This window comes from Sceloporus occidentalis, unplaced genomic scaffold (genome assembly GCF_023333645.1).
Source record: "Sceloporus occidentalis isolate IW3139 unplaced genomic scaffold, rSceOcc1.0.p SCAF_22, whole genome shotgun sequence".
Lineage (NCBI taxonomy): Eukaryota > Metazoa > Chordata > Lepidosauria > Squamata > Phrynosomatidae > Sceloporus > Sceloporus occidentalis.
The window spans coordinates 5128325-5144092 of NW_028317002.1; the positions used below are offsets into that span (position 1 = coordinate 5128325).

The 15768-nt window shown below is 37.9% G+C and overlaps 1 protein-coding gene across 1 annotated transcript in view; it reads left to right on the forward strand.

The window, feature by feature from the left end:
- The window catches only part of LOC149300912 (general transcription factor II-I-like), a 48848-nt gene that overhangs the window by 31939 nt on the left and 1141 nt on the right, over positions 1–15768 (forward strand). Inside the window, exons 16-32 of the mRNA XM_089484478.1 lie at positions 167–350; positions 1925–1983; positions 2131–2202; positions 3445–3628; positions 4556–4614; positions 5371–5454; positions 7118–7207; positions 7522–7587; positions 7811–7994; positions 8095–8147; positions 11222–11299; positions 11757–11840; positions 12387–12570; positions 13004–13032; positions 13864–13905; positions 14088–14123; positions 14893–14947. Coding sequence (XP_089340604.1) covers positions 167–350; positions 1925–1983; positions 2131–2202; positions 3445–3628; positions 4556–4614; positions 5371–5454; positions 7118–7207; positions 7522–7587; positions 7811–7994; positions 8095–8147; positions 11222–11299; positions 11757–11840; positions 12387–12570; positions 13004–13032; positions 13864–13905; positions 14088–14123; positions 14893–14947 — 1543 coding nt within the window. The remainder of the gene's footprint in view (positions 1–166; positions 351–1924; positions 1984–2130; positions 2203–3444; positions 3629–4555; positions 4615–5370; positions 5455–7117; positions 7208–7521; positions 7588–7810; positions 7995–8094; positions 8148–11221; positions 11300–11756; positions 11841–12386; positions 12571–13003; positions 13033–13863; positions 13906–14087; positions 14124–14892; positions 14948–15768) is intronic.

The window sequence follows — 15768 nt, forward strand, 5'->3', positions numbered from 1 at the left end:
CAACATCCCTGTCTGGTATCTACATTAAAAGCAGATGTCATTAAAAGCTAGGACATTACTCACAATTTTATTCTTTTTCACATTTGATCCTTGTTTTGATCTTACTATTTCTAAAGAGCATCTAAAAGTTATTGGTATATAGAACATTTTCTATGTTCTCAAACAGCGGAGTCTTTGGGAAAAACAGAGCTCATGCCTGTACCGTACCAGAAGTTTGAGGCTAACCCCAACGAAATGTACGTGGAAGGTCTGCCTGATAATATACCATTCAGAAGCCCATCCTGGTATGGGATCCCCAGGCTGGAGAAAATAATTCAGGTTGGCAACAGGATCAAATTTGTGATTAAAAAGTAGGTGGTGTAAGTTTTTTGTTTTTTTATTTCGAGATATTTTAACTTTTTGTAACTTCCCGCCAGGACTTGTGTGTAAATACACATAATACTAAACTCACCGATTTCATCTTGAAACCCTCCATATTGTAAATCTTAAGTGTCTGTGTATTAAACATTATGTATGACTAACTATGGGGATTTCTTTGACTAAGATGGCATGTTGACATACATAATGCAATGTTAATAGATGAGATTTCTTGGAAGATTTAATTTTCCATAGTGATCGAGGCCAACATGGCCCATACCAGGGATGCAAAGTGTGTAGTTAAGTTGACTTCATAAGAAAGTAGTACTGCTTGATGGATTAACCCATTAACTATAATGGAGATAAATATATTATTTTTACTGATTCACTCGTTGTATAGTTGCGTAATAGTTTGTATTTTAAACTTTTAGGCACCAATGCCCCCACGCCTCATGTTTTTAGATTTTTTTTTTGGTTAGCTTCTGATCTGTTAACAGTATGCACGGCTAAACAACTTGTTAGCTTTTCATATGTCAATTTGTGTGTCTTTTGGACGTATCTCAAGCTGTCGTGACTTTACAATGTAAATATAATGAAAATGTATAAAAGACCAAACGAATAAAATATATATATAATATAAAAATATTATTATTATTATAGGAAAGGGTTCTTCACAGTAAGAACAATAAGAATATGGAACTCGCTGCCTTAGGATGTTGTGTTATCTAACTCTGTGGGTATTTTTAAGAAAGATCTGAATGATTGTCTGGTTAAGCATACAGAAAGGGCTACAACTGCTAAAAGGTCAGTCGTATTAGAAAGTTGATCCAGGGAATAATCTGATTGCCACTATGGAATCAAGAAGGAATTTTTTCCCCTGTTGTAGCATAATTGGTAATTGCTCCAAGTAGGGTTTTTTTGCCTTCTTTTGGATCAACTTTAGAACTGGGTATGTGTGAGAGGTTGAACTTGATGGACTGAAGTCTTTTTTTCAACATACTATACGATACTATATGAAATTATATACATTTTATTATATTTACAATACACTGCTGGCCCTCCTGGACTTTTTCTTTTTCACCATCATTATTTAATAGTGCAATTAACCATCATCTGTGAGCAGCAGCTCTATGGGAGGGGAAACCTTCTGATAAAAAGGTCACAAATAGTCAAATACCACTCATTACAACAGTGGTGGGCAGAAGGGCATTTCTAAACACACAGCATATCAAACACAGCATGGTAGTAAATTAGTACGTGTACTTTAATAAAGTGGGTACTGAAACTGATGAAAGCATGCTGGCCGTGGACTTGTACTTTACCATCTAAGAGACACACACACAAAATTATTCCTGCCGTAGACAACACAACTATGCACCGAACATGGCATTGGAACAGCAGCATGTAGTGCACAATCCGGTTTGGAAGGACAGGAACTGTGAGCCTCACTTGCAAACGTATAATGTTCTACTGATTAGCCTAAAATAAGATGTATTCTTACTGTACAAAACGGTCTCTAAGCTCACTCTCAACTTTTTTTTTTTTTTATTTGTTTTATTTTTTACAGTCCAGAGCTACTTACACAGGCTTCAGCGGACTCTATTCAGAACAAAACAAATGCAGGAGGTATGCATATTCAGTAAACATGGATACTACTATATTCTAATGGTTTTCACGATTTATCGTGGATGCTATTTTGTTGTTTTTATGTGTATTATATTTTTACCTGCATTTTACTTTGAAATCCCTCATGGTTACTTCTTTTCCCTTTAGCTAAAGAAGACTGGAATATAAGGATAACTAAGTTAAGAAAGCAAGTTGAGGAGATCTTCAATGCAAAATTTGGTAAGTGTTGATTAACTGTCATCAAAAATTTTCCACATAGAAATAAAATAAAGTATTGCCTAGAATTTCTGATTGCTCCTGGCCAAAGGGCAGTGCAGACCAAGTTTCCTTAAGGTTCCTCAGACCTACATTTCAGACACTTATTGGCTTTCTCAATGAGCTAAAGATGGTATCTCTTTGGTCGCAGGAGACAAAGATGTCTACGTCACACTTCTCTTACTCGTACTCGTATGCCAAAAATATAATAAAACCAGGTTTTGTCAGGGCTAATCTAAGTTACCATATACAGCGATGTATTTTAGCAGGACATAACTAGAAACCACAAGGCCCCAGTGCGAAAATTGCCCTGTGTCGCCCCCCCAACTTCACAAACCAACATGTGCCACCTTTGCTCCCTGTGGCATCTTTGTCCCCAAACAGCTTGTCTGTGCTGTATTTTTGCCCAAACAGCTTGTCTGTGCCCCCAGACAGCTGGTTAATCTCTATACGCTCTGTGCCGCTTACCCGCAACTAGCGGCTTTAAAGGGCGGACAAGTGGTCGCAGGGGTCAACCAAGCTCCCTAGAATGGTGGGCTGGCTTGGACCCCTGCAATCATTGATACATCCCTGTATTTTTAGTTCAAGTAGAAATATATTTTTCTCATAGGACTTCCCATTTAAAAACATTTATTTTCACCAGTACGATAAGAACAGGGTGTTGGTTAGTAGATTGGCCCAAGACAAAAAAAAGATTAAAATTACACTATTTCTGAAAAACTCGTTTTTATTTGATACTAGTAATAGTGAGCCAATGTTTGACCACCCTCTCGGTAATGTAAAATAATTTTACTGAGGTGGTGGTAGGTAAAAGGAACAGGTTTCCAGCAGAAGTTGTAGAGGTTAATATAGGAAGGTAATTTAAATATGCGTATGAACCTAAGCCAATACCAGGCACCAATTTAAGGTCTGAAGGAACGAATAGATTGGCTGAAGCTCTCTTATCTGCCATTTCATTCTGTGTTTCTGTGAATGTGAAGTATACCTTGAGCCCTGACAACTGCCAAGAGCTAGGTAGCCATGGCTCCTAGGGTTTTAGGTCCAGCTCCTAAACTTCTTGTATTGTTTTTTATATAGATCTCTAAATTCTAAATCAACCAGCCAAGTTATTTTTGGTGCAAGCTGAACTTGTTAAATTTCAGTGTAAATACGTTTTGTGACTGTATGGCTAGAAAGTCATAATGAGACCATGAATCCTTCTTCCAGCTCAAGCACTGGGGCTCTCAGAAGCTGTGAAAGTCCCTTATCCTGTATTCGAGTCCAATCCAGAGTTTCTGTATGTAGAAGGGCTTCCAGAAGGCATTCCATTCCGGAGTCCAACTTGGTTTGGCATTCCACGACTTGAAAGAATTGTACGCGGAAGCACCAAAATCAAGTTTGTCGTCAAGAAGTAGGTGTAAAGGTCTTAATTTTCTAAATATTTTATTGCTGTTGCACCTTTCGCTCATCATTTAATGGGCAGGCGTTATACATTTACAATCAGCTCTAGTAGACTGGTTATCGTATGAGTGTAACGCACGTACAATCACGTTTGAAGTAACTAAGACAGTTTTAAATGTGTGTCTTTCCTTTGTGATTAGGGATGTGGATGAAACTAGTGGCAAGGACTAGTGTTTGGGAACTAAAGTATAACATGGCTAAGTGTAAAATAATGCATTTAAGACATGTTCGAGCATATCAAGGTATTAAGTAATAGGAGGAAAACATTTGAATAAAAAAAATGAGTTCCACAGCTCGAGGGTATGATTTAGAGGATGTAAAACTGTGGTAAGGGTAAGTAGACACTTGGAATATACTTCTGGTGTAAGTGGCACGTACAAACACAGCACAGGAATTCAAGAAAGCTTGGAATTTCCATAAAGCCATACTAAAGAATAAAGTGAAAATGATCCAAAAGCAGCAGACCAGGTGGATCTGTTTTTCTGCCAGCAGTATTTGTGTGTCTGTGTGCAGTTAATAACAGGGTTTGTGGTGTTTAAAGGTCACGGGTAAAATGCCCGGCGAATTTAGAAGGTCTGCAAAGAGCAGTGTCCCATTTGGTGAATGCCAATTGTGCCAAACACCTAGACTCGGTTGGATTATCCACTTGTGCTTATATCTCTATATATATATATATCTATCTATATATCTATATATATATCTATATATCTATCTATATATATATATATATATATATATATATATATATATATATACACACAAAAAGACGCAAAACTGATGGGAAGAAAGTCCTATTTTCAAACCAAAAAAGAAGGTATTTTATATAACAGTAGTTTGATTCTAATGACAAACAAATGCGCCTTGTTTTCCTTTCTAGGCCGCAGTTGGTATTCCCCTATATTCCTCCTGAACTAACTGATAAAATAGGTGTTGACGGTAAGAATAATCACTTACTTTACATGGTACCTCCAAATGCTGAAACTGTTGGCATGCTGCAGTTTTGAGGTCTTTGCTTTTATGATATATGCATCTTATTACAGTTTAAAAAACCCTTTAAAATGTGAAAAAATAAAATTTAAAGAGGGAACTCACTCTTTTCTATATGTGGTATAATTGCATGGGAGTAGAGAACCTAGCAATGTAGCTATTGCAGAGCAAAAAAGCACACAGTTCTGCATGGGTGTTTCTAAGTTCCTTGCATACAAATACATTGATCATTCACTACAGTTCAGTATAGCCTTACCTAGCCAGAGATAGGACACTAAAGGGGCAATAGTGGCCTGAAGCTGACACCAGGAGAGCCGTATGTAAAGTCAGAGTATTGTTGCAGATAAAATTTCTATTTACGCATTTGCGACATCCATATTTAAGTTTTGCACTCTGGTTCACATGCTGTGTCCTCCAAGAAGGGTCCAGGGCACAAGAACCTTAGGACAATAATAACGAATTGGAGAAAAATAAAGTGGGCGTTCCCCGTTAAGTAGACACAGCTCCCATGCTAAAAGAGGGACAACGTTTACAATATATGTCGAAGAGTTATTGGATTATAGCCACGTCTGGAGGGGGCGCCAGACACACACGAGCAGAAAGAAGAATGCTTGAAGGCACAAGAAATACAAATGTATGGGAGAGGAACATTTCCAAACGTCCAAAACGACTTGGTAAACAATAAACCTGTTGTGTTTTTTTTAGCTTTACCGAACACGGAGACAGACCAGAGCGCAGAAAGTCCGTCGGCGGACGTTGCAGTGGAAAGTGTGAATTCAGTGCCAGGAGGTAACCAATGTTTCTATTTTTACGGTTCCCACTTTGCATGATTTCTGGTCTTACCATAAGTCTGCTGATACTAAATTTAACCTCTGCAGGTGTCTCTAGTACAGAAAGCAGTAAAGAAAACAAACTTTTATGAACAAAAAACTTGTCAGTGTCTTATAGTCTCAACCCTGAGTATAGGTAATGGGGGGTATATATAAAAAATGTTTCTGTTGCCTTGTTAGAAAAGTGATGACCATAGGAAGCAATGGAAACATTTAAGCTGCTTGTTCTATTACAGGGGCGTCCAAGTTTTTTCTGCAGTGGGCCACTTCATCAGAATTGTATACGTGCGCGGGCCGCACTCATTTTTCACTGTGAGAAAATATGGCCTTTAATAAGATATGCAGATTAAAAAAAAGTAAATGACACAAAAGCTTTACTTTTCCTCTCACTGATTTCTGGGCCTAGAAAGTTTTGTGACTACAAATTTAGGATTCTGGATAAGTAAAAATAAAATAGTTCTATTTATTTTAGCGATGCACTAAAATGTAATTGTACAAAAAATTATATATTATGATTGTTAACAGCAATCTCAGGCATACCCAGATTCCAGCATGTACTGGTTGGCTGGGCATTGTATTTTTTGTCCAATTTTAGTGTGTAACCACGCTTTTATTAAAAGTAACACACTACAATTGGACAAAAAAAATCAATGATAGGAGTGTGATTGCTAACAGCAAACACGCTCTTTTTATACCCAGGCAACCAGTAAATGCTAGAACCTAGGCATGATGGGACTGTGATTGCCGTTAGCAGATTGCTGTTAGCAGTTAGCAATCACACTCCTATCATCCCAAGTCAGCCAGTACATGCTGGTACAGGGTGGCTGTAAGTGCAGACCACATACTGCTGGCAGCATCAATACACAAGGAAGGCAGCTAGCCAGGTTTCAGCATGTACTGGCTGACTTGGCATGATAGGAGTGTGATTGCTAACAGCAAACACACTCTTTTTATACCCAGGCAACCAGTAAATGCTGGAACCTAGGCATGATGGGACTGTGATTGCTGTTAGCTGTTAGCAATCACACTCCTATCATCCCAAGTCAGCCAGTACATGCTGATACAGGGTGGCTGTAAGTGCAGACCCCATACTGCTGGCAGCATCAATACCCAAGGGGGCAGCTAGCCAGGTTTCAGCATGTACTGGCTGACTTGGCATGATAGGAGTGGGATTGTTAACAGCAATCACAGTCCCATCATGCCTAGGTTCCAGCACTTACACATCCATGCCATCACACACACACAAATTCATTCATTCACAGATTCATTCCCTCAATCAGACATACTCATTCACACAACCTCCCCCACCCCCTCACCTGCACTACAGCTCTCTCAATGCCGATCACAGACTTCAGCAGGGGGCGCGGCCTCCCTCGTTCTCCCCACAGAGGAGGCAGGACTGGAGCAGAGAATAGACCCTCCCACAAGTAAGCAGCAGGGCTCTTGTGATCCTGGCTGCCGATCTCACGCGGGCCGCACTTCGCACTTTTTAATATCCTCTACATACTCATGCTTTACACTCTGTACATGTCTTAGTGATTTCTGTTTTCTAACGTTAATTTTATTTTTATTTTTTTTAAACTTGTGACATGTAATATGTTTTATGTTTTATTGCTTTGCAGTCTCGCAAGATACATCAAAAAACGTTGTGCTCCCTCAAACGAATGGTTCCAGTGTGGCATGCAAACCACGGGGGAGAGAGTTTTCCTTTGGTAAAATTGAAATGTCAGATTTCTTTTAAATATTGCGTTTGCTCTTAAGTATTGATGCATGTGCTTGTAACAAAATGAGGTAGTGTATGGTTTTTTAAATATACTAGCAACCTAGGTAGCTGTATATTATGCTATCTTTTTAAATAAACCAAGACTAGAAGATTCTGCAATGCGCAGGTAATACCTGTAATGATATATATATATATATATATATTTATTTTTTTTGCTAGTAGACAAAAGAAAACATGTTGATATTAGTCTGAAGTTTTTCTACACTACTTAATTTAAGTAACGTCAATTTAAATTTTCAACAGAGGCATGGAATGCAAAAATTACAGACTTGAAGCAGAAAGTGGAGGCACTATTTGATGAAAAATGTGGTGAGTGAACCTTTTAATTGATTTTCTGGTACTTCATTAGATTCTATGTGACTTCATTTGTTTTGGTTTGTCAGGCCTGTTGGTGTGGTACAAATCTAATGCGTGACATTTTAAATGGTTTTAAAATTCACATTATTCATTTTAAATAATCACTCCTTAATTTGTTGTCTACCTGGTACATTATGCTAACTCAGCGTTCCCAACACAATCTGATTAATTGTAGGAGAGGCGTTAGGCCTGAATGAGCCTTTCAAAGTGCCGTTTGCATTGTTTGAATCCTACCCGGAGGACTTCTACGTGGAGGGTCTTCCCGAGGGCGTTCCTTTTCGCAGGCCTTCTACCTTTGGAATTCCTAGGCTCGAAAAGATTCTCCGAAACCGAGCCAAGATTAAGTTTATAGTCAAAAAGTAAGACAAGACTCGGCGTAAGGTTTTCAAATAATTATGTGACGTGAGATTTGTGCACTTTTGTCGTTATTGTACGTTAAACTGTGATTGTCTTTGTCAGGCCCGAAATGTTTGAAACCGCAGCCAAAGAGCCTCCTGTACACGTTCTACCAAGTAAGTATTCATTTCCATTCTGAATACCTTGATATTGGGGAGAATAATACGGTAAAAATTCCTCTAGATTGTTACACGAGATTGTCTTGATATTTAAAATCTCTCCTTTGAAAAATACTTGATGGTAATTTTTTATGTTGATCTTTTCTTTTTTTTCCCCATCAGCTTTCTGTGCCGTTAATTTACAATTCTTATTTAACCGCTCTTTTAGAAATAGTTAATAAAACAATGAAATAAAAAAAAATAAGACTATGGCTATAAGATCTCACCATGGCATCATAAAGGATACCATACAGTTCCAAGAGCTTTTTAAAGACCTCAAAGGGATCTCAAGTCAAAAAGTGTACAAATAAAAATAACAATAAGAGGAAGCAGAAATAGTATCAAAATTTAAAAAGTGGAAAACCTTATGCCCCTCCCACTATAAATATACATTAAAAATAACCCCTTCCTTTCCCTCAATCCAATGTTAAATAAAAATTATATGTAAGGGAGTGTTTTTTAACCCCTTAACGACAATTGCCGGTCCTGGCACGACACGGAAAAGCATGTGCTTTACGACAATTGACGTGCCAGGACCGGCACGTCTTTAAACAGGTGCAGAAAGCGATCTGTTTACGCTTTCTGCACCCAAAAAAACGTTGCTGAATGCCTCGACCTTGAGGCATTCAGCAACGCCGCGATCGGAACGAAGGGGCCATCTCTGGCCCCTCCACGGGGCGTCAACATCCGCCATACTTTGTATGGCGGCGGACGCCCGTTTTAAAAGCGTTTAGGAGGCGATCGTCGATCGCCTCCTAAACTTAAATGGTGTCGCTGGAATGCCTCGATCAGGAGGCATCCAGCGACACCAAACACTTACCTTTCGATGGGCTGTGACCGCTCCGGAGAGCGGTCACAGCCGCAGCTGCCGATGATCTTCGCCATCAAGCAAGATGGCCGCTGCCCTGTAACAGGAACCAACAAATTTTAAAAGTTCGCTAGATGGTCCAGACCATCTAGAGAACTTTGGCTCCACTTGCAGGTTGAATACAGGTACTGCATTCACCATGCAAGTCAATGGAACCCAGCTTTCTAATCACAGTGTGATTAGTAAAAATAAATTAAAAAATAAAATTAATAATAATTAGAAAAAAAATAGTAAAAAACTAGTAAAATGTAAAAATCATTTCCCACTGATGTCACTATCAGGGGAACCTCCAAGTTGAAAAAAAATGTTAAAATTTTTTTTTAAAAAAGACAAAAAAAATATATATATATATAAAAAATATATTTTTGTGAGCAAGTCCTAAAATTAGCATATTAGCTTAAAACAATTCTCGCATGGAAAGAGTTAAAATACTGGCATATTAAATGCCCGTGGGGTGTCTACTTTTAAAAAAGGTATGATTTGATGGGGTAAATTGAATTGGCTGGGTTCAACAACGTCCCAATTAACACTGGGGGAAGGATGGCCACACACCTAATTTCCAATTAGAAAAATGCACACGTACCAAATGTGGCCTTTTAGTTCCCACAAAAATGACAAACCCATGCATGTGGGATATCACTGCACTCAGGAGATGTTGCTGAACACATTATGGGGTGTCATGTGACAGCGGCATATACCAGGAGCTGTAAATTCATACATAAAGTAGGTGTGTGTGGGAAAAATACACACACAAAAATACTACTGCAAACTTTGAAAACATGCTGGTGGTAAAATGTGTGCATGCAAAGAGTTAAAATACCAGCATTTAAAATACCCTGTGGTGTCTAGTTTTGAAAAATATATGGTTTTGTTGGGCACACTGAAATGGTCCGGCTCAAAGATGTACCAAATAGGGCATGGGCAGTGGATCCCCAAATGCCAAAGTTCAACATTGAAAAATGCGCATGCCCCAAATGTGGCCCTTTTGCCCCCAAACGGCCAAGCAAAATCATTCATGTGAGGTATCGCTGTACTCAGGAGATGTTGCTGAACACATATTGGGGTGTTTTGTGATAGTGACATATACGAGAACTTTTTAATTCATACCTGAAGTAAAATGTGTGCGGAAAACCAAATGCAAAAAATGACTACCACAAAGTTTGACAAAGACTGGTGGTAGATATGGTGCATGGAAAGAGTTAAAATACTAGCATTTGGAATACCCTGGGCTGTCTAGTTTTCAAAAATATGACTTGATGGGGTAAATTGCATTGGCCGGGTTCAAAGATACCCGAAATGGCATATGGGGGGAAGAATTACCAGATTTGGAAAAAATGGCTTTGAAATAGCAAAACGCTACCTGTACTTATTGCCCCATAATGGGTGGAAAAAAGCAAAAAAACATAAAAACATTGAGTATTTCTAAACTCAGGACAAATAGTAGAATCCATTTAGCAGGTTTTTTCATTACCTTTTATAGATGAGTAAAAGATTTTTCAACTAAAAGTTAGAAACAGTCATTTTTTTCTAAATTTTTCACCATATTTTATACTTTTTTTAGTAGTAAATAATATGATACAATCAAAACAATGTCATCTAAAGAAAGCCCTTCTTGTCCTGAAAAAAACAATATCTAATGTGTGTGGGTTCAGTAAACGGGAAAGAAGAAAATTACAGCTAAACACGAGCAGCGCAGAAATGTTAAAAAGGCCATTGTCACGAAGGGTACAAAAAGTAAAATCAGCCTTTGTCACGAAGGGGTTAAAAAAAGACTACATATGTGGGATATTCTACTGGGGGTATTGTTGAACATAAATCCAGTTGTAATCGTTGGCAACTAACTTGTGGAAGAAATCTAAATAAAATTGCATATTTCTAACTTTTTTTGACATATTATTTCCACTAAATCACAGACTATACAAACATTATATAAAGAAAAAGCCCTATCTGTCCTTGATAAAACGATATATAATTGGGTACACTAAACTTTAAAAAGGGGTATACTGGTTGTATGTTAAAAATGGCAGAAAAAAAATCCGGTCACTTAGACAAACAAAACCCCTGGTCACGAAGGGAATAAAGGAGAAGTTCCTTCTGTAAATAAAGACTTGCTTTCCATACGATGTGTAAACGTCTATATATGTTTCTTTTCTTTCACTCCAAGGAAGGGGAAGTGCCCACAACGCCTCTGTTACTGCATCTGCACTTGAAGATCTCAATATTATACAAGTAACTATACCAGGCAAGTGGCATGCCATATAAACCTTTGTTCTATCCTTTATATTGTTCAGGCTGCATATGATCACTTTTATAACCTCCTCATAACTGCTTCACACATTTGGATCCACCATGCTGTATTTGGAAACATTGCGCTTCTATTGATTTTAATGGTAGTGCTTTCCTACCACTGATTGACTGCTAAAATCAGCCAATCAGTGACGTGAAACATCAGAACACAGTACTTAAAAAGTACTCTCGTATGCGTTATTTGTTCAGGGTGCTTACTGGGACATTGTACAACTTTATTGTTTTTCACCTGCAAAGCTTTTAGGAGCTGGATCAAACTTTTATAGTCCATTCTGGTGAAATTAATGTAGTTAGCACCGAAATTGAGCACTAGCACATTTGTACTTTCTGGACTGTCTGCAGTGCCAATTAATACACTTAAATGCAACTTTTCAGTTTGTCTTCTCTTCCAGATGTGGACACCGAAAAAACAGTTAAAGTAGATAAAGCACGTCAGCTGCGGGAACAAGTGAATGAACTCTTTAGTCAGAAATTTGGTATGTATACATAATTATGTGTGAACCTAAGTTACTTACATTTCGTATGTAATTTCCCAAATATGGTAACTTTATTTCATGTGGGCAAATGGCTGGTAGTTTGTGTGGAAAACACAGGCTTTCAGTTTTAGGCAGGGGTGGTGCCACCATAGCAGATTAAGCAGCTTCTTATGCACCCCCCATTGGCCTAAGGCTGGCTCAGAGGCTGTCTGAGAAGTAAGGTAAAGATTGCTTATGAAGTCCAATCACTGTATTAATAATTATAATTTATATCTTTAATGAAAGTTTTTTTTAATTAATATTAGGGCAGATTGTCTCCCAAGATTTTGGGAGAAGCATCACCGGGTAGCCATGTCTTGTTTGTGATGTGTTGTGTAGTGCAGGAAAACATTTAGCATTTTGTTACTTTTCCATATATATAATGTGCTTAACTTGTGCTTTATAGAGGGATATCTATCTTTGTATTTCTAAACTGGCTCACCATCTAAGGGGGAAAACTCAACAACTAGCACTTGGCATTTATGATTTATTTATTTTTTAACATAGGAGAAGCTATTGGTATGAGTTTCCCAGTGAAAGTCCCGTACAGAAAAATAACCACTAATCCAGGTTGTGTGGTAGTGGATGGTATGCCTCCTGGGGTTACTTTTAAGGCCCCCAGTTACCTGGAAGTCGGTTCTATGCGGAAAATTCTGGATTCTGCAGAATTCATAAAATTTACTGTTATTAGGTGAGTGGGCTTCAATTTCGAAATGTGTGCTTGAAAAAATAGATATCTGGCAGGTTTAAAATGAAGTATGATCATCATGTCGGACAGACCAAAAGTTGGGATACATAATTTACAGCTTTTGTTCAACTACAAATTTAATTTGCAGTAAAATGCAGCAGTAGAAACCTGTTTCTCAGCGCAGTTCCCCGAAAAAATTCTATAATTAAGCCCAATTTTGCCTCATTCAGAATTTTGGCCCGGTACGCTTAATTGTCATATGACACAAAACCTGGCATGGGTTCGTTGTTGCAGAAACATAAAAGGCTTTGCAGCTCTTTTTTTGTGAATAAATCTTAAGAGGAAGGGAAAAATAGGTTAGTTTGCTTAATATACTATGAAACCCAATGAATCTTTAGTTAAACTTTATGCTTATAGATTTTTGTTCTTTCTACAGACCCTTCCCAGGGTTGGTGCTTAACAATCGTAAGTACTCCAAAAAAACGTATGTTCATATATATTGTGTACTTTTTATGTTAACAGCAGTAAAAACTAAGATTAAGGTGGAATTGTATGTTTGTTTGTTTTTTATATATACCCAAGTTGTCTTTTGTGTGTACACTAATGAAGAATGTATCTTAAAAGACTTTTTTAAAGTTATTTAATATGCGTTATGTAAAAATGTAGCAGAAAAAATGCTTACCTTCAGAGCTGAAGCGTACTGCACCATGTGACCAGCTTTTCCCGCCACTCGGTTTGAAGCAGCCGATTACGGTCAGGAAAGTGCTCCTAATTGAATCAATGGGAGCACTTTATGCACGCATGCACATTCGGATCTTGTTAGAACCCCCGGAACTCTTGCTCAAGCAGGGAAGGAGAGCAAATGCGTGTTGGGGTGGATTCTGCAGAATCCCTCCATGGATTTGCAACGTGGCAGAATGTGGTCACTTAAAGAGAATGCAGCTATCGTATCCATACAAGTGCATATGGTTGATCTTTTCCTTTCTGTAACTGATAATATTGGAACCAGTGATCCGTTTATCTGAGCCGGACTTTTGGCGACCCTCCAACGTACCTTTGAGATGGGAGCTCGTCCATAGAGGTGTAGAGGAGGGATCTCCTTTGCAGACCTCAGTAGTTAGTTTCCTGTAGCAAGCATTGTACTGTGCAATTTTTATTCTGTGTAATTCAAACGGATTATATGGTCCTACAGCGACGTGTCATCACACATCTTTGGAAATGTGAAAATATTTCATAATCCAACTTCGCACACATCGTTATTTTTGGTTTTTTTCCTTTTTTATTTTTTTATTTTAGAAATACATGATGAAAGTGAATCTGCAACATCTGTAGGATCTGGTATGCATGTATATATTTTTATTTTTTCTTTTTTTTTTTTCTTTTGCAGGCCACTGCTTTTCATAACGTTGCTTTTTTTTTATGAACGATTTCATGTTTAGAGATAAATACATTTATCTGTTTTTGCTTGCCATGTGGGCCTCTAAAACTCCTAATAACCCCTTTTATTTTATAAGGTAAAGCGGACAAGAGCCAAGTAGAAGAATCAACAGATGAAGGTAGTAGTCATATTCCATTTTGCATGTTGTGTTTTCTGATATAGAATGGCAGCTTGTGTCGAAATTTTATGGAGTAGTTTTTATTGGTGAAGAAAGTCCCAGCTTAATTATGAGGATCCCCGGTTATTTAAGCGGGTTAACATTACTTCTAAAGCACCCGTGAATGCTGCAGCACTATGCAATTTAATTGGCTTCCAAAAAGTGGGGACAGATCCAGCGTCAGTGCTATTTGATCTGATGTACTGGTAGTAAAATGACAATAAGTCAGGACCTCATCAGGCAGTCCTCCTGTTTAGACGCTGCAGAGTGTTTCCCATCTTGAACATGCTGGAAGAATGTTCCAGAAAAAACTGAACCAGTGGTTTGATGAGAGTCTACACTAAACTTGTAATGGACGGACAAAAAATGTTGATGACCAGTGAAGTTGAAATATACTGCACTATTAACTCTAATAATGGCATTTAGACCTGTTACATGGGATTTGGTGAAGGCCGTCGGTGTAGTTCTCTAATAACAGTAATAATGTTACCGTTTAAGTACGGCGCGTGGAAAATGGAAGCAGCCCTTGATGAAAATCATTCTGAAAACACTTAACCGCGTGTGTCTCCTACGCTGGTGTCGCGGCACGGTTTGGGAGCACCGTTTTCTTGCCTTATTGTTATACTGCTCCATTCCTTGATGTTTATGGAAAATTAACAGAAAATGTCTAAATTCATAACGTGACTTGTCCCTTTACAATGGTGACTTTTTTTTCCCTCCGTTTTCTTAGGATCAGCAGAACCACAAGACCAAGCCAATATAAAACAAGAGGCAGATCCAATTAGGTAATTTTTAACTTTTTAAAATTGTAGATAAAATAGGTATATACAGAAAGTACAGTAATGATACTTTATATCTTCATTATTAGATAATCCTGCTTTAACCCTTCTGTGTCTCTTTTCCTGCTTTGTATAGCTAAACATAGCAACGCTCCAAAGGAGCCCAGGAATCTGTTGAATAGCCAAGCGGCAGACGGAACGTACGATATGGACCATTTTTTTTCTTTTTGTACGTTTTTTAGTTAGAAATGTTTTGTGAATTGGATTATAAAAGGTTTGGTGATAAAGTGGCGTTGTCTGGAGCCATGAAAATCTATTTTTGTTTTGAAGACATAAGGTGGAGCATACTTTTATAATCCTATGTTTGTTGAATTTATTTCTGACAATTTACGTCTTTCCTGGTGGATAATGGGAAGCCTTCAAGATGGAGCGGCACATAAGAACTTATCGACCTGGAGAGACTTGCCCTTAACTCAATAGTGACTTCATTTTAGAAGATGTTTTTTCCACCTCTCCTCAGAATGATTCTCTGTTTATAACAATGCATGTTTTTTTTTCCTTTTTTTAATTTCCCTGCAAGCCTTTTCTAAAGACATCTCCACAAGGCACCGACTACAAAGGATACCCCAACCATGTACATTGTGGTGAAATGACTATTACAAACTGATTTTTGCTGGAATAAAGTGTACTTTATTAAAACCATCACCCTTCCCCATATAACACTAAGTACAAATAAACACATTGTTTTCTAAGAATTGTGCGTATTGTTAATCGTTTTATTCATGTTATTATTGATGAACCTAATCAGATTTAAAAAAAAATAAAAA